Genomic DNA, 20,371 nt, shown 5'->3' on the forward strand with positions numbered 1-20,371 from the left:
TATTCTGATGTAGGTATATATACACCCCATATATATTCTGATGTAGGTATATATCACACCCCATATATATTCTGATGTAGGTATATATCACACCCCATATATATTCTGATGTAGGTATATATCACACCCCATATATATTCTGATGTAGGTATATATCACACCCCATATATATTCTGATGTAGATATATATCACACCCCATATATATTCTGATGTAGGTATATATCACAGCCCATATATATTCTGATGTAGATATATATCACACCCCCTATATATTCTGATGTAGGTATATATCACACCCCATATATATTCTGATGTAGGTATATATCACACCCCATATGTATACTGATGTAGGTATATATCACAACCCCCATATATATTCTGATGTAGGTATATATCACACCCCATATATATTCTGATGTAGGTATATATCACACCCCATATATATTCTGATGTAGGTATATATCTCCACCCCATATATATTCTGATGTAGGTATATATCACACCCCATATATATTCTGATGTAGGTATATATCACACCCCATATATATTCTGATGTAGGTATATATCACACCCCATATATATTCTGATGTAGGTATATATCACACCCCATATATATTCTGATGTAGGTATATATCACACCCCATATATATTCTGATGTAGGTATATATCACAGCCCATATATATTCTGATGTAGGTATATATCACACCCCATATATATTCTGATGTAGATATATATCACACCCCATATATATTCTGATGTAGGTATATATCACACCCCATATATATTCTGATGTAGGTATATATCACACCCCATATATATTCTGATGTAGGTATATATCACAGCCAAAATATATTCTGATGTAGGTATATATCACACCCCAAATATATTCTGATGTAGGTATATATCACACCCCATATATATTCTGATGTAGGTATATATCACACCCCATATATATTCTGATGTAGGTATATATCACAGCCCATATATATTCTGATGTAGGTATATATCACACCCCATATATATTCTGATGTAGGTATATATCACACCCCATATATATTCTGATGTAGGTATATATCACAGCCCATATATATTCTGATGTAGGTATATATCACAGCCCATATATATTCTGATGTAGGTATATATCACACCCCATATATATTCTGATGTAGGTATATATCACACCCCATATATATTCTGATGTAGGTATATATCACACCCCATATATATTCTGATGTAGGTATATATCACACCCCATATATATCTGATGTAGGTATATATCACACCCCATATATATTCATATATATTCTGATTTAGGTATATATCACACCCCATATATATTCTGATGTAGGTATATATCACACCCCATATATATTCTGATGTAGGTATATATCACAGCCCATATATATTCTGATGTAGGTATATATCACAGCCCATATATATTCTGATGTAGGTATATATCTCCACCCCATATATATTCTGATGTAGGTATATATCACACCCCATATATATTCTGATGTAGGTATATATCACACCCCATATATATTCTGATGTAGGTATATATCACACCCCAAATATAATCTGATGTAGGTATATATCATATATATTCTGATGTAGGTATATATCACACCCCATATATATTCTGATGTAGGTATATATCACACCCCATATATATTCTGATGTAGGTATATATCACAGCCAATATATATTCTGATGTAGGTATATATCACACCCCATATATATTCTGATGTAGGTATATATCACACCCCATATGTATACTGATGTAGGTATATATCACACCCCATATATATTCTGATGTAGGTATATATCACACCCCATATATATTCTGATGTAGGTATATATCACACCCCATATATATTCTGATGTAGGTATATATCACACCCCATATATATTCTGATGTAGGTATATATCACACCCCATATATATTCTGATGTAGGTATATATCACAGCCCATATATATTCTGATGTAGGTATATATCACACTCCACATATATTCTGATGTAGGTATATATCACACCTCATATATATTCTGATGTAGGAATACATCACACCCCATATATATTCTGATGTAGGTATATATCACAGCCAATATATATTCTGATGTAGGTATATATCACACCCCATATATATTCTGATGTAGGTATATATCACACCCCATATATATTCTGATGTAGGTATATATCACACCCCATATATATTCTGATGTAGGTATATATCACACCCCATATATATTCTGATGTAGGTATATATCACAGCCCACATATATTCTGATGTAGGTATATATCTCCACCCCATATATATTCTGATGTAGGTATATATCACACCCCATATATATTCTGATGTAGGTATATATCACACCCCATATATATTCTGATGTAGGTATATATCACACCCCATATATATTCTGATGTAGGTATATATCTCCACCCCATATATATTCTGATGTAGGTATATATCACAGCCAATATATATTCTGATGTAGGTATATATCACACTCCACATATATTCTGATGTAGGTATATATCACACCTCATATATATTCTGATGTAGATATATATCACACCCCATATATATATATATTCTGATGTAGGTATATATCACACCCCATATATATTCTGATGTAGGTATATATCACACCCCATATATATTCTGATGTAGGTATATATCACACCCCATATATATTCTGATGTAGGTATATATCACACCCCATATATATTCTGATGTAGGTATATATCACACCCCATATATATACTGATGTAGGTATATATCACAACCCATATATATTCTGATGTAGGTATATATCTCTAACCCATATATATACTGATGTAGGTATATATCACAGCCCATATATATTCTGATGTAGGTATATATCACACCCCATATATATTCTGATGTAGGTATATATCACACCCCATATATATTCTGATGTAGGTATATATCACACCCCATATATATTCTGATGTAGGTATATATCACACCCCATATATATTCTGATGTAGGTATATATCACAGCCCATATATATTCTGATGTAGGTATATATCACACCCCATATATATTCTGATGTAGGTATATATCACAGCCCATATATATTCTGATGTAGGTATATATCACACCCCATATATATTCTGATGTAGGTATATATCACACCCCATATGTATACTGATGTAGGTATATATCACAGCCCATATATATTCTGATGTAGGTATATATCTCCACCCCATATATATTCTGATGTAGGTATATATCACAGCCCATATATATTCTGATGTAGGTATATATCACACCCCATATATATTCTGATGTAGGTATATATCACACCCCATATATATTCTGATGTAGGTATATATCACACCCCATATATATTCTGATGTAGGTATATATCACACCCGATATATATTCTGATGTAGGTATATATCACACCCCATATATATTCTGATGTAGGTATATATCACACCCCATATATATTCTGATGTAGGTATATATCACACCCCATATATATTCTGATGTAGGTATATATCACACCCCATATATATTCTGATATATCACACCCCATATATATTCTGATGTAGGTATATATATATCACACCCCATATATATTCTGATGTAGGTATATATCACACCCCATATATATTCTGATGTAGGTATATATCACACCCCATATATATTCTGATGTAGGTATATATCACACCCCATATATATTCTGATGTAGGTATATATCACACCCCATATATATTCTGATGTAGGTATATATCACACCCCATATATATTCTGATGTAGGTATATATCACACCCCATATATATTCTGATGTAGGTATATATCACACCCCATATATATTCTGATGTAGGTATATATCACAGCCCATATATATTCTGATGTAGGTATATATCTCCACCCCATATATATTCTGATGTAGGTATATATCTCCACCCCATATATATTCTGATGTAGGTATATATCACTCCCCATATATATTCTGATGTAGGTATATATCACACCCCATATATATTCTGATGTAGGTATATATCACACCCCATATATATTCTGATGTAGGTATATATCACCCCATATATATTCTGATGTAGGTATATATCACCCATATATATTCTGATGTAGGTATATTTCACACCCCATATATATTCTGATGTAGGTATATATCACACCCCATATATATTCTGATGTAGGTATATATCACACCCAATATATATTCTGATGTAGGTATATATCACACCCCATATATATTCTGATGTAGGTATATATCACACCCCATATATATTCTGATGTAGGTATATATCACACCCCATATATATTCTGATGTAGGTATATATCACACCCCATATATATATGTAGGTATATATCACACCCCATATATATTCTGATGTAGGTATATATCACACCCCATATATATTCTGATGTAGGTATATATCACACCCCATATATATTCTGATGTAGGTATATATCACAGCCCATATATATTCTGATGTAGATATATATCCATATATATATTCTGATGTAGGTATATATCACACCCCATATATTCTGATGTAGGTATATATCACTCTCCATATATATTCTGATGTAGGTATATATCACACCCCATATATATTCTGATGTAGGTATATATCACACCCCATATATATTCTGATGTAGGTATATATCACACCCCATATATATTCTGATGTAGGTATATATCACACCCCATATATATTCTGATGTAGGTATATATCACACCCCATATATATTCTGATGTAGTTATATATCACACCCCATATATATTCTGATGTATGTATATATCACACCCCATATATATTCTGATGTAGGTATATATCTCCACCCCATATATATTCTGATGTAGGTATATATCACAGCCCATATATATTCTGATGTAGGTATATATCACACCCCATATATATTCTGATGTAGGTATATATCACACCCCATATGTATACGTAGGTATATATCACACCCCATATGTATACTGATGTAGGTATATATCACACCCCATATATATTCTGATGTAGGTATATATCACACCCCATATATATTCTGATGTAGGTATATATCACACCCCATATGTATACTGGTGTAGGTATATATCACAGCCCATATATATTCTGATGTAGGTATATATCTCTACCCCATATATATTCTGATGTAGGTATATATCACAGCCCATATATATTCTGATGTAGGTATATATCTCCACCCCATATATATTCTGATGTAGGTATATATCACAGCCCATATATATTCTGATGTAGGTATATATGTAAACAAGATTTTGACAGACAATTAGCCCATGTTAGACAATAAATCTGCCACATGTAAACAAGCCTGTGGCAGACAATAAGCCTGTGTCTGACAATAAGCCCATGTTAGACAATAAATATGTCACATGTAAACAAGATTTTGACAGACAATTAGCCCATGTTAGACAATAAATCTGTTACATGTAAACAAGTATGTGGCTGACAATCAGCCTGTGGCAGACAATAATCCTGTGTCTGACAATAAGCCCATGTTAGACAATAAATCTGTCACATGTAAACAAGCCTGTGGCAGACAATAATCCTGTGTCTGACAATAAGCCCATGTTAGACAATAAATCTGTCACATGTAAACAAGCCTGTGGCAGACAATAATCCTGTGTCTGACAATAAGCCCACGTTAGACAATAAATCTGTCACATGTAAGCAAGCCTGTGGCAGACAATAAGTCTCTGTCTGACAATAAGCCCATGTTAGACAATAAATATGTCACATGTAAACAAGATTTTGACAGACAATTAGCCCTTGTTAGACAATAAATCTGTTACATGTAAACAAGCCTGTGGCAGACAATAAGTCTGTGTCTGACAATAAGCCCACGTTAGACAATAAATCTGTCACATGTAAGCAAGCCTGTGGCAGACAATAATCCTGTGTCTGACAATAAGCCCACGTTAGACAATAAATATGTCACATGTAAACAAGATTTTGGCAGACAATTAGCCCATGTTAGACAATAAATCTGTTACATGTAAACAAGCCTGTGGCAGACAATAATCCTGTGTCTGACAATAAGCCCATGTTAGACAATAAATCTGTTACATGTAACAAGTATGTGGCTGACAATAAGCCTGTGTCTGACAATAAGCCCACGTTAGACAATAAATCTGTTACATGTAAACAAGTATGTGGCTGACAATAATCCTGTGTCTGACAATAAGCCCATGTTAGACAATAAATCTGTCACATGTAAGCAAGCCTGTGGCAGACAATAATCCTGTGTCTGACAATAAGCCCATGTTAGACAATAAATCTGTCACATGTAAACAAGTCTGTGACAGACAATAAGTCTGTGTCTGACAATAAGCCCATGTTAGACAATAAATCTGTCACATGTAAACAAGTCTGTGACAGACAATAAGTCTGTGTCTGACAATAAGCCAATGTTAGACAATAAATATGTCACATGTAAACAAGATTTTGACAGACAATAAGCCAATGTTAGACAATAAATCTGCCACATGTAAACAAGTCTGTGACAGACAATAAGTCTGTGTCAGACAATAAGCCCATGTAAGACAATAAATCTGCCACATGTAAACAAGATTTTGGCAGACAATAAGCCCATGTTAGACCATAAATCTGTTGCATGTAAACAAGTCTGTGGCAGACAATAAGCCTGTGTCTGACAATAAGCCCATGTTAGACCATAAATCTGTTGCATGTAAGCAAGCCTGTGGCAGACAATAATCCTGTGTCTGACAATAAGCCCACGTTAGACCATAAATCTGTTACATGTAAACAAGTCTGTGGCAGACAATAAGCCTGTGCCACACAATAAGGTTGATATTTATGACTTCTCCAGAAGGTTTTTGTTTTTATCCTCTTTATAACTGTTTGATACTTCTGAAACACTCATTTTTAATGTCTGGAGAATTGTACTTTCATATGAATAGATACATTGTTGTAGGTTGATGACAATTTGAAGTATTATCAGTTACCAATATGGTCAGATAACATATTTTTAATTTTCTTTTGCAGCTTGTTGCGGCCTGGTTTTCTCTGTTTGACGTCATATTTGTAATCCTACTAATTCCCCTAGTAGATCGTGTCTTGTACCCCAAACTGGCCCAGTGGGGGCGTCCCATCACCATGGTAACACGTATCTATGTTGGTATGTTCTTTGCCTGCATTGCTGTAGTCTTAGCTGGTGTGGTTGAAAACCAACGGTTGAAACAAATCTACGTGTGTGATCATGATGGGCAACAGTTCTGTAGGAACTTTACAATTACTCAGATAATTGGTAAGTAAATATATCTGTATTTTGAAATTTTGTAGAATTTTAGTATAAACATTGGATTGTCATCCCCTCTAACTAAACATGTAGGAATCATGTAGATCATCTTATGATGTGAGATGTGTATTTCTGTACCAGGTAGATCATCTTATGATGTGAGATGTGTATTTCTGTACCAGGTAGATCATCTTATGATGTGAGATGTGTATTTCTGTTTCAGGTAGATCATCTTATGATGTGAGATGTGTATTTCTGTACCAGGTAGATCATCTTATGATGTGAGATGTGTATTTCTGTACCAGGTAGATCATCTTATGATGTGAGATGTGTATTTCTGTACCAGGTAGATCATCTTATGATGTGAGATGTGTATTTCTGTACCAGGTAGATCATCTTATGATGTGAGATGTGTATTTCTGTACCAGGTAGATCATCTTATGATGTGAGATGTGTATTTCTGTACCAGGTAGATCATCTTATGATGTGAGATGTGTATTTCTGTACCAGGTAGATCATCTGTACCAGGTGATCATGAGATGTGTATTTCTGTACCAGGTAGATCATCTTATGATGTGAGATGTGTATTTCTGTACCAGGTAGATCATCTTATGATGTGAGATGTGTATTTCTGTTTCAGGTAGATCATCTTATGATGTGAGATGTGTATTTCTGTACCAGGTAGATCATCTTATGATGTGAGATGTGTATTTCTGTTTCAGGTAGATCATCTTATGATGTGAGATGTGTATTTCTGTACCAGGTAGATCATCTTATGATGTGAGATGTGTATTTCTGTACCAGGTAGATCATCTTATGATGTGAGATGTGTATTTCTGTACCAGGTAGATCATCTTATGATGTGAGATGTGTATTTCTGTTTCAGGTAGATCATCTTATGATGTGAGATTTTTCTCCTTTTCCAGGTAATTCATCTTATGATGCAGCTGATATGAGTGTGTTTTGGCAGGTTCCTCAGTATGCTCTCATTGGTGTCAGTGAGGTGTTTGCTTGTGTAGCTGGTAGGTAAACTAGATCACTATGACCGTCATACTGAATAATCTGTTGTCAGCACCAGAAATCAAAGATGATGATGTTAAAACAAAACTGGGGACATCTTTTGTCCAGTATTGTTTTTTATTTAAACAAGATATTGTTAAAGAATGAAAATTCTAATGTTCAAATTTTACCTTTTATTCAGTACACACCACTTTGTGGATTAATTGACTACCAATTCCTGCATATATTTAAAATAATACCTGTCTTATTAGTGATGTGAATGTGTATCTGATGATCGTGGGCTATAGCAAATGCCCTATGTCTGTGGTCTGCAGTCTTTGGTCTGTCTATTGTCCATCCGTCCGTCAGTCTGAAACAATTTTTTATTATTTCTTGTACATGTAGATTTGCCTTGATCCCTAGTTGTGCCAGTTTGATTTTAAGTCAAATTAGATTAACAAAATGGCGGACATACAGTCATCTTTGTCCATCGTCATGTGTCATTCACCAAGTGTAAACTATCCATTCAAATGACTTCTTCTCAATAACCAGAAGGCTCAGGATAGTCATATTAGGTCTGTCCCATGACGGGATGAAGGGCTACAAAATTTGTGAATATGAATGACCTTGACCATCTTTCAAGGTCACAAGGGTTCAATATGTTAAAATCTTTAAACAACTACCTCTCAAGAAGGGCTACCAAGTTTGTTAATATTAATGACCTTGACATACTTTCGAGGTCACAGGGGTCAAATATGTTAAAATCTTCAAATGACTTTTTCTCAACAGCAAAAAAGGCACAGAGTGCTAATATTAGGCCTATAGCATGCAAGGATGTCAGGCTACTTAAATTGTTAATATGAATGACCGTGACTCGCTTTCAAGATAACAGGAGTACACTAAAATCTCTATAATCAAAGGGCAGGGGTGCTGATATTGGGCCTGTTTCATGCTGGAATGAGGGGCTAAAATGTTTGTTAATATGAAAGACCTTGAACAGAGGTCAAATATGTAAGAAAAATTAGGCATGCTAGGATGTAGGGCTACAAAGTTTGTTAATATGAATTACCTTTACTTGCTTTCAAGGTCACTGTTCAAATATGTTAAAACCTTTAAACAACTTCTTCTCAATAACCAAAAAACCCCGGGGAGTTGATATTTGGCTTGTAGCATGCTAGGATGAAGGGCTACCAAGTTTATTCATATTACTGACCTCGACATACTCTCAAGGTTAAAGGTGTCAGATATGTCAAATTTTTTAAACAATATGTTCTGGACACAACCAAAACGTCCATGGTACTGATATTGGGCCTTTAGCATGCTGGGATAAAGGGCTACTAAGTTTGTTAAAATGAAGTACCTTTGCCCAGAGATCTGGGATGAAGGGCTACCTAGGGTTCAATGTGTTTAAATGTTTAAATGACTTCTTCTCAATATCCGAAAGGCCAAGGGTCTTGATAATGGGCCTGTAGCATACTTTTTCAACAAGCAATATGTCCGGAGTAATAGCAATTGTGTAGTGCATGTATAAAGAATATGATTTCAAGTTTGCAGAAGATGTCTTTATGAACCATGCAATGTCCACTATGTAAGCTGAAGAGTAGTTGATCAATTTATTTTAGGCCTATTTGGTCTCTCCCTAACCCTAACCCTTACTCTAACCCTTCTGCAAAGAATTAATGTTGAAATTCCTTTTCATTAAGAGAAAAAACAGAAGAGAGAAGGTCCAACTGTCATAGAACAGACAAAGATCAAACAATGGTGGGTGCCAAGATTCTTCTTGGATTTCCTGTATTGAAATATTTGCATTGGACAGGTCCACACCTGTTTTTTAAAACAAATCATATTGATTAAACATGCATGCAGATTCTACTTTCATGTCATTTGTTTTGTTGCTATGATGCAGTAAGAGTGTAATCTCCTGTTATAGGTATAGACTTTGCCTACCAGATGGCACCACGATCAATGAAGGGGATCATTATGGGACTGTTTCACTTATTCACCGGTGTCGGTAGTTTCCTAGGGATTGGTGCTATGTACAGCTTTCAGGACCATTGGTTCTTTGGCAATGATTATGGCGACATAAACTGTCGATCATGTGACACAGATACTGGACATGTGACCAAACAGTGCCATTTGGACTACTATTTTTTCTTCCTGGGTGGCCTACAGTTGATTGGGTTATTGATCTTCATCTTTGTTGCTTGCAGATTACAGTTGACGCAAGATTTGAGCAAAGTAGCATCCAAGGTCAACTGGCAAACACCAAATGCGATTCAAAGCATTGTAGAAAATGATTCTAGCTATTCCTCAATGAACTCTACACGAAGTTCACCATGCAATAACACATACGGACGCAAGTCTGAGATTCGTGTATCTATCCAAAGGCAGCGAAGTGGGGACAACTCATAGCAATGAAACATTCTAATGTTAATGATGCTGCTTTATCTTCGGTGATAATCTATTGAAGTTTGCTTTTGTTCTGTTTAAGCCGATCAGTTGTCTCAGAAAAGCTTGCACTAAAAATTCTAGATCTGCATTAAAAACACATCATCTCTGAATGGCTTGTGATTTAGTAATGTTGTATGGTTGGTGGTGATTTAAGCCTAAATATTTATGTATATAAAACCGTGAAAACATTTTATTTGCTTTTGGTGATCAATTCCAAATTAATTACAAATATTTTGTGAACATGCACTGTTGTGTAAAGAATGCAAATTTATCATGATATGCCTCTCACACAAAATCATTTCCTTTTCTTTTTATGAAAATATTTCCCCCTGTCCACTGATAGTGTTAACCTACTGTTTGATGCATTGCTGTACATTAAAGCATGCTATCTTGCCTGAATTTGTAGAGGCTTCTGTGACCTATTTTGTAAAAACTGTATATTTTCTGCTTCCTCAACTCATTTACATGTAGCTGATATTTGACTAGAATTAGTAAGTAACTCCACTTGTGTTTACATTTGTTTTCATTTCTGTTTCAGTTCAAGTCAAGCACACACAGAATTTCTTCAAATCTGTTTTTGTTAAAAGGGCATTTGATATAAAAAAAAGCTAGATATGTTAATTAAGTGGCCTTAAAGTCAATAACTTTATAACACTTATGTTTCAAATAATATTGGGACAAGAAACTAGTGGACTTTATATACAGGTTGTTATATACATGTGATTTTTATAGACAAACTGTTGTTAAATACAAGTGACCTTTATAGACAGGATGTTGTAACATATAGGTGACCTTTACAGACAGGATGTTGTAACATATAGGTGACCTCTACAGACAGGATGTTGTAACATATAGGTGACCTTTACAGACAGGATGTTGTAACATATAGGTGACCTTTACAGACAGGATGTTGTAACATATAGGTGACCTCTACAGACAGGATGTTGTAACATATAGGTGACCTCTACAGACAGGATGTTGTAACATATAGGTGACCTTTACAGACAGGATGTTGTAACATATAGGTGACCTTTACAGACAGGATGTTGTAACATATAGGTGACCTTTATAGACAGGCTGTTTTTTAATACAACTGGCCTTTATAAACAGACTGTTGTCCCATTCGGGTGATCTGTATACACAGGTTTCAATGAAATTTTGCGGAAACATTTCCATGCCCTAAGATGAACCAAAATTTTAAATTATACAGTCCCCACCCTCCAAGGGGCCTGATGGGTGGGGCTAAAAGGGGTCAAATTGACTTCAATTTCAAAAATCTTCTTCTCAATACCCAGATATGGTAGAATCAAATGCTGTGTATGAATGGAAGCATCTTATGGTACTTTAATATACAAAATGAGTCTCACATTTCTTCCTGGGGAGGAAGTTACTTTTATTGTAATAATTATAGAAAAATTGTACTTTTCAGCATAACGGTGACCGCAAGTCCGCTACTTTTCTTGTTGTTATATACAGATGACCTTTATAGACATGGTGTTGTTATATACAGATGACTTTTATAGACATGGTGCTGTTACAGACAAATGAACTTTATTTGATTTGAACAGATTTAATTGAAGGTTTTTTTTATAGATGAACAACAAAGGCAGTTCTTTAGCTCACCTGGTCTGAAGGACCAGTTGCCATCGTCCATCATCCTTCTTTCGTCCAGTGTTGGTTGTGTCATTTGTCAACATTTTGATAAAATTGCTGCTTTTTAGCCATGAATGACTGAACAGATTTTGATCAAATTTGGTCTGACACATCCTTGGGGTATAGGGAACCAAGTTTGTAAAAAAATTGGTTCAAGGCCCAAAGGGGCTTGAGGGGCAGGGCCCAAAATGGTAAAGTTCCTTAATATCCTGCTCCACTTGTAGAAATGATTGGATTTGGCCCAAAATTGGTCTGAAGCGTTCATGAATGAAGGGAAATCCATTTTATATTCCATATAAATGATAGGTTTAGGCCCCTTGATGCAGGGCCAAAAAGTAGAAAAGAGAAAACTTTGGATTTTTTTCTCATTTGTAGAAATACTTGGATGCTGTTTCACTTTGGTCTTGAGCATGCTTAGGGGAGGGGAAATCAATTTTGTGTAAATTGTGAATCAATTCTTTTAAATCCCCCTTGTGTGGGAGTTATTGAATTTTATAGGTTTTATCAGACTCAAAATTCCTGAAGAGAATTTATTTTGTACAAACAGTGCATCTAACACCCTTTCATGGAAGGGGCAGTGCTAATAGGGGAAGTAGGGGAAGCATTTAAAGTATTTTTAAAAATTAATTAAATTAATTTTAGTTTAAACAATTTCAGCAAACTAAACGGGATGAGCGATACAGGCTTTTTGAACTTCTGTTCTATTAACATTACCAAGCTGAAGAAAATATTTGTAAATATTCAGCATGATGATCCTCAAGTTTTGATTTTCCTCAAAACAAACTTCATGCATTCTGGTATTATTTCATTGTTTAATATATCATAAGATTATTATTCAGGAAACGTTTTCCTTCAAGTAATGATGCATCAAAATTTCTATTCTGCAAATAAAGAATTTATTTTGGAAAAAATCAATCGTCAATATGACTTGCTTGATCGTACACTGTCTTATACAGGAGGACACAAGTTTACTGATAACTCCCAGTATCCTGTGCTTGATCGTACACTGTCTTATACAGGAGGACACAAGTTTACTGATAACTCCCAGTATCCTGTGCTTGATCGTACACTGTCTTATACAGGAGGACACAAGTTTACTGATAACTCCCAGTATCCTGTGCTTGATCGTACACTGTCTTATACAGGAGGACACAAGTTTACTGATAACTCCCAGTATCCTGTGCTTGATCGTACACTGTGTTATACAGGAGGACACAAGTTTACTGATAACTCCCAGTATCCTGTGCTTGATCGTACACTGTCTTATACAGGAGGACACAAGTTTACTGATAACTCCCAGTATCCTGTGCTTGATCGTACACTGTCTTATACAGGAGGACACAAGTTTACTGATAACTCCCAGTATCCTGTGCTTGATCGTACACTGTCTTATACAGGAGGACACAAGTTTACTGATAACTCCCAGTATCCTGTGCTTGATCGTACACTGTGTTATACAGGAGGACACAAGTTTACTGATAACTCCCAGTATCCTGTGCTTGATCGTACACTGTGTTATACAGGAGGACACAAGTTTACTGATAACTCCCAGTATCCTGTGCTTGATCGTACACTGTGTTATACAGGAGGACACAAGTTTACTGATAACTCCCAGTATCCTGTGCTTGATCGTACACTGTCTTATACAGGAGGACACAAGTTTACTGATAACTCCCAGTATCCTGTGCTTGATCGTACACTGTCTTATACAGGAGGACACAAGTTTACTGATAACTCCCAGTATCCTGTGCTTGATCGTACACTGTCTTATACAGGAGGACACAAGTTTACTGATAACTCCCAGTATCCTGTGCTTGATCGTACACTGTCTTATACAGGAGGACACAAGTTTACTGATAACTCCCAGTATCCTGTGCTTGATCGTACACTGTGTTATACAGGAGGACACAAGTTTACTGATAACTCAAAGTATCCTGAGCTTGATCCTACACCGTATCCTACATGACACAAGTTTACTGATAACTCACAGTATCCTGTGCTTGATCCTACACCATATTATACAGTACACAAGTTTACTGATAACTCAAAGTATCCTGTGCTTGATCGTACACTGTGTTATACAGGAGGACACAAGTTTACTGATAACTCCCAGTATCCTGTGCTTGATCCTACACTGTCTTATACAGGAGGACACAAGTTTACTGATAACTCCCAGTATCCTGTGCTTGATCGTACACTGTGTTATACAGGAGGACACAAGTTTACTGATAACTCCCAGTATCCTGTGCTTGATCCTACACAGTATTATACAGGAGGACACAAGTTTACTGATAACTCCCAGTATCCTAGGCTTGATTTTAAACCGCATTATACAGCAGGACACAAAGTTTACTGATAACTCCCAGTATCCTGTGCTTGATGCTACACCGTATTATACAGGAGGACACAAGTTTACTGATAACTCCCAGTATCCTGTGCATGATTCTACCTCGTATTATACAGGAGGACACCAGTTTAATGATAACTTCCAGTATCCTGTGCTTGATTTTACACCGCATTATACGTCAGGACACAAAGTTTACTAATATCTCCCAGTATCCTGTCCTTGATCCTACACCGTATTATACAGGGCACAAGTTTACTGATAACTCACAGTATCCTGTCGTTGATTCTACACCGTATTATACATGACACAAGTTTACTGATAACTCAAAGTATCCTGTGCTTGATTTTACACCGTATTATACAGGAGGACACAAGTTTACTGATAACTCCCAGTATCCTGTGCTTGATCCTACACCGTATTATACAGGACACAAGTTCACTGATAACTCCCAGTATCCTGTGCCTGATTCTACATTGTATTATACAGGAGGACACAAGTTTACTGATAACTCCCAGTATCCTGTGCTTGATTCTACACCGTATTATACAGGAGGACACAAGTTTACTGATAACTCCCAGTATCCTGTGCTTAATGCTACACCTTATTATACAGGAGGACACAAGTTTACTGATAACTCCCAGTATCCTGTGCTTGATTCTACACCGTATTATACAGGAGGACACAAGTTTACTGATAACTCCCAGTATCCTGGGCTTGATTTTACACCGTATTATACTGGAGGACACAAGTTTACTGATCACTCCCAGTATCCTGTGCTTGATCGTACACTGTATTATACAGGAGGACACAAGTTTACTGATAACTCCCAGTATCCTGTGCTTGATCCTACACCGTATTCTACAGGAGGACACAAGTTTACTGATAACTCCCAGTATCCTGTGCTTGATTCTTCACCATATTATACAGGAGGACACAAGTTTACTGATACCTCCCTGTATCCTGTGCTTGATTCTACACCTTCTTATACAGGATGATTCAAGTTTACTGTTAACTCCCAGTATCCTGTGCTTGATCGTACACCGTATTCTACAGGAGGACACAAGTTTACTGATATCTCCCAGTATCCTGTGCTTGATTCTACACCGTATTATACAGGATGACAAGAATTTACTGATAACTCCCAGTATCCAGTGATTAATTCTACACCGTATTATAAAGGAGGACACAGGTTTACTGATAACTTCCAGTATCCTGTGCTTGATTCTACACCGTATTATACAGGAAACAAGTTTACTGATAACTCCCAGTATCCTGTGCTTGATCCTACACCGTATTATACAGAACACAAGTTTACTGATAACTCCCAGTATCCTGTGCTTGATTCTACACCGTATTATACAGGAGGACACAAGTTTACTGATAACTCCCAGTATCCTGTGCTTGATCCTACACCGTATTCTACAAGAGGACTCAAGTTTACTGATAACTCCCAGTATCCTGTGCTTGATCGTACACCGTATTTAACAGAAAGACACAAGTTTACTGATAACTCAAAGTATCCTGAGCTTGATCCTACACCGTATTCTACAAGAGGACACAAGTTTACTGATAACTCCCAGTATCCTGTGCTTGATCCTACACCGTATTATACAGGACACAAGTTTACTGATAACTCCCAGTATCCTGTGCTTGATCCTACACCGTATTATACAGGAGGACACAAGTTTACTGATAACTCCCAGTATCCTGTGCTTGATTCTACACCGTATTATACAGGATGACACAAGTTTACTGATAACTCTCAGTGTCCTGTGCTTGATCCTACACCGTATCCTACAGGACACAAGTTTACTGATAACTCCCAGTATCCTGTGCTTGATCGTACACTGTCTTATACAGGAGGACACAAGTTTACTGATAACTCCCAGTATCCTGTGCTTGATCGTACACAGTCTTATACAGGAGGACACAAGTTTACTGATAACTCCCTGTATCCTGTGCTTGTTCGTACTCAGTATTATACAGGAGGACACAAGTTTACTGATAACTCCCAGTATCCTGTGCTTGATCCTACACCGTATTATACAGGAGGACACAAGTTTACTGATACCTCCCTGTATCCTGTGCTTGATTCTACACCGTATTATACAGGAGGACACAAGTTTACTGATAACTCCCAGTATCCTGTGCTTGATCGTACACCGTATTATACAGGAGGACACAAGTTTACTGATAACTCCCAGTATCCTGTGCTTAATGCTACACCTTATTATACAGGAGGACACCAGTTTACTGATAACTTCCAGTATCCTGTGCTTGATTTTACACCGTATTATACGGCAGGACACAAACTTTACTAATATCTCCCAGTATCTTGTCTTTGATCCTAAACCGTATTATACAGGACACAAGTTTACTGATAACTCACAGAATCCTGGTCTTGATTCTACACCGTATTATACTGGACACAAGTTTACTGATAACTCCCAGTATCCTGTGCTTGATTCTACACCGTATTATACAGGAGGACACAAGTTTACTGATAACTCCCAGTATCCTGTGCTTGATTCTACACCGTATTATACAGGATGACACAAGTTTACTGATAACTCTCAGTATCCTGTGCTTGATCCTACACCGTATTATACTGGACACAAGTTTGCTGATAATTCTCAGTATCCTGTGGTTGATCCTACACCGTATTATACAGAAGGAAACAAGTTTACTTATAACTCCCGGTATCTTGTGCTTGATTCTACACCATATTATACAGGATGACACAAGTATACTGATAACTCCCAGTATCCTGTGCTTGATCCTACACCGTATTATACAGGAGGACACAAGTTTACTGATAACTCCCGGTATCCTGTGCTTGATTCTACACCGTATTATACAGGAGGACACAAGTTTGCTGATAACTCCCAGTATCCTGTGCTTGATCCTACACCGTATTATACAGGAGGACACAAGTTTACTGATAACTCCCAGTATCCTGTGCTTGATCCTACACCGTATTATACAGGAGGACACAAGTTTACTGATAACTCCCAGTATCCTGTGCTTGATCCTACACCGTATTATACAGGAGGACACAAGTTTACTGATAACTCCCAGTATCCTGTGCTTGATTCTACACCGTATTATACAGGAGGACACAAGTTTACTGATAACTCCCAGTATCCTATGCTTGATCATACACCGTATTATACAGGATGACACAAGTTTACTGATAACTCACGGTATCCTGTGCTTGATCCTACACAGTATTATAAAGGGTGACACAAGTTTACTGATAACTCCCAGTATCCTCTGCTTGATCCTACACTGTATTATACAGGAGGACACAAGTTTACTGATAACTCAAAGTATCCTGTGCTTGATTCTACACCGTATTATACAGGAGGACACAAGTTTACTGATAACTCCCAGTATCCTGTGCTTAATGTTACACCTTATTATTCAGGAGGACACCAGTTTACTATTAACTTCCAGTATCCTGTGCTTGATTTTACACCGTATTATACGGCAGGACACAAGTTTACTGATATCTCCCAGTATCCTGTGCTTGATTCTACACCGTATTATACAGGAGGACACAAGTTTACTGATAACTCACAATATCCTGTGCTTGAACATACACCGTATTATATAGGAGGACACAAGTTTACTGATAACTCAAAGTATCCTGAGCTTGATCCTACACCGTATTTAACAGAAGGACACAAGTTTACTGATAACTCCCAGTATCCTGTGCTTGATCCTACACCGTATTATACAGGAGGACACAAGTTTACTGATAACTCCCAGTATCCTGTGCTTGATCCTACACCGTATTATACAGGACACAAGTTTACTGATAACTCAAAGTATCCTGTGCTTGATCCTACACCGTATTATACAGGAGGACACAAGTTTACTGATAACTCCCAGTATCCTGTGCTTGATCATACACCGTATTATACAGGATGACACAAGTTTACTGATAACTCCCAGTATCCTATGCTTGATCATACACCGTATTATACAGGATGACACAAGTTTACTGATAACTCCCAGTATCCTGTGCTTGATTCTACACCGTATTATACAGGAGGACACAAGTTTACTGATAACTCCCAGTATCCTGTGCTTAATTCTACACCGCATTATACAGGAGGACACAAAATTTACTGATAACTCCCAGTATCCTGTGCTTGATCCTACACCGTATTATACAGGAGGACACAAGTTTACTGATAACTCCCAGTATCCTGTGCTTGATCCTACACCGTATTCTACAAGAGGACTCAAGTTTACTGATAACTCCCAGTATCCTGTGCTTGATTCTACACCATATTATACAGGAGGACACAAGTTTACTGATAACTCCCATTATCCTGTGCTGGATTCTTCACCATATTATACAGGAGGACACAAGTTTACTGATAACTCCCAGTATCCTGTGCTTGATCTACACCGTATTATACTAGGACACAAGTTTACTGATAACTCCCAGTATCCTGTGCTTGATCCTACACCGTATTATAAAGGGTGACACAAGTTTACTGATAACTCCCAGTATTCTGTGCTTGATTCTACTCGGCATTATACAGGATGACACAAGTTTACTGATAACTCCCGGTATCCTGTGCTTGATTCTACACCATATTATACCGGAGGACACAAGTTTGCTGATAACTCCCAGTAACCTGTGCTTGATCCTACACCGTATTATACAGGATTACACTAGTTTACTGATAACTCCCAGTATCCTGGGCTTGATTTTACACCGTATTATACGGGAGGACACAAGTTTACTGATAACTCCCAGTATCCTGTGCTTGATTCTACACCATATTATACAGGATGACACAAATTTACTGATAACTCCCAGTATCCTGGGCTTAATTTTACACCGTATTATACGGGAGGACACAAGTTTACTGATAACTCCCAGTGTCCTCTGCTTGATCTGTATTATACAGGAGGACACAAGTTTACTGATAACTCCCAGTATCCTGTGCTTGATTGTACACGGTATTATACAGGATGACACAAGTTTACTGATAACTCCCAGTATCCTGTGCTTGATCGTACACCGTATTCTACAGGAGGACACAAGTTTACTGATATCTCCCAGTATCCTGTGCTTGATTCTACACCGTGTTATACAGGAGGACACAAGTTTACTGATAACTCCCAGTATCCTGTGCTTGATCCTACACTGTCTTATACAGGAGGACACAAGTTTACTGATAACTCCCAGTATCCTGTGCTTGATTCTACACCGTATTATACAGGAGGACACAAGTTTACTGATAACTCCCAGTATCCTGTGCTTGATTCTACACCGTATTATACAGGAGGACACAAGTTTACAGACAACTCCCAGTATCCTATGCTTGATCATACACCGTATTATACAGGATGACACAAGTTTACTGATAACTCCCAGTATCCTGTGCTTGATTCTACACCGTATTATACAGGAGGACACAAGTTTACTGATAACTCCCAGTATCCTGTGCTTGATCCTGTGCTATATCACAAGTTTACACAGTGCTTGATCATACACCGTATTATACAGGATGACACAAGTTTACTGATAACTCCCAGTATCCTGTGCTTGATCCTACACCGTATTCTACAGGAGGACACAAGTTTACTGATAACTCCCA

General features: G+C 36.9%; 1 protein-coding gene across 1 annotated transcript in view; it reads left to right on the forward strand.

The window, feature by feature from the left end:
• Window positions 1-13,268, forward strand: part of LOC132564151 (solute carrier family 15 member 4-like) — a 37,464-nt gene extending 24,196 nt beyond the window's left edge. The window contains exons 5-7 of the mRNA XM_060228829.1: window positions 7,048-7,309; window positions 8,227-8,322; window positions 10,230-13,268. Coding sequence (XP_060084812.1) covers window positions 7,048-7,309; window positions 8,227-8,322; window positions 10,230-10,711 — 840 coding nt within the window. The 3' untranslated portion in view covers window positions 10,712-13,268. The remainder of the gene's footprint in view (window positions 1-7,047; window positions 7,310-8,226; window positions 8,323-10,229) is intronic.
• Window positions 13,269-20,371: the final 7,103 nt, after the last annotated feature.

Source organism: Ylistrum balloti, unplaced genomic scaffold (genome assembly GCF_031769215.1).
Source record: "Ylistrum balloti isolate Yb309-2 unplaced genomic scaffold, AGI_CSIRO_Ybal_v1 Utg372016, whole genome shotgun sequence".
Taxonomy (NCBI): Eukaryota; Metazoa; Mollusca; class Bivalvia; order Pectinida; family Pectinidae; genus Ylistrum; species Ylistrum balloti.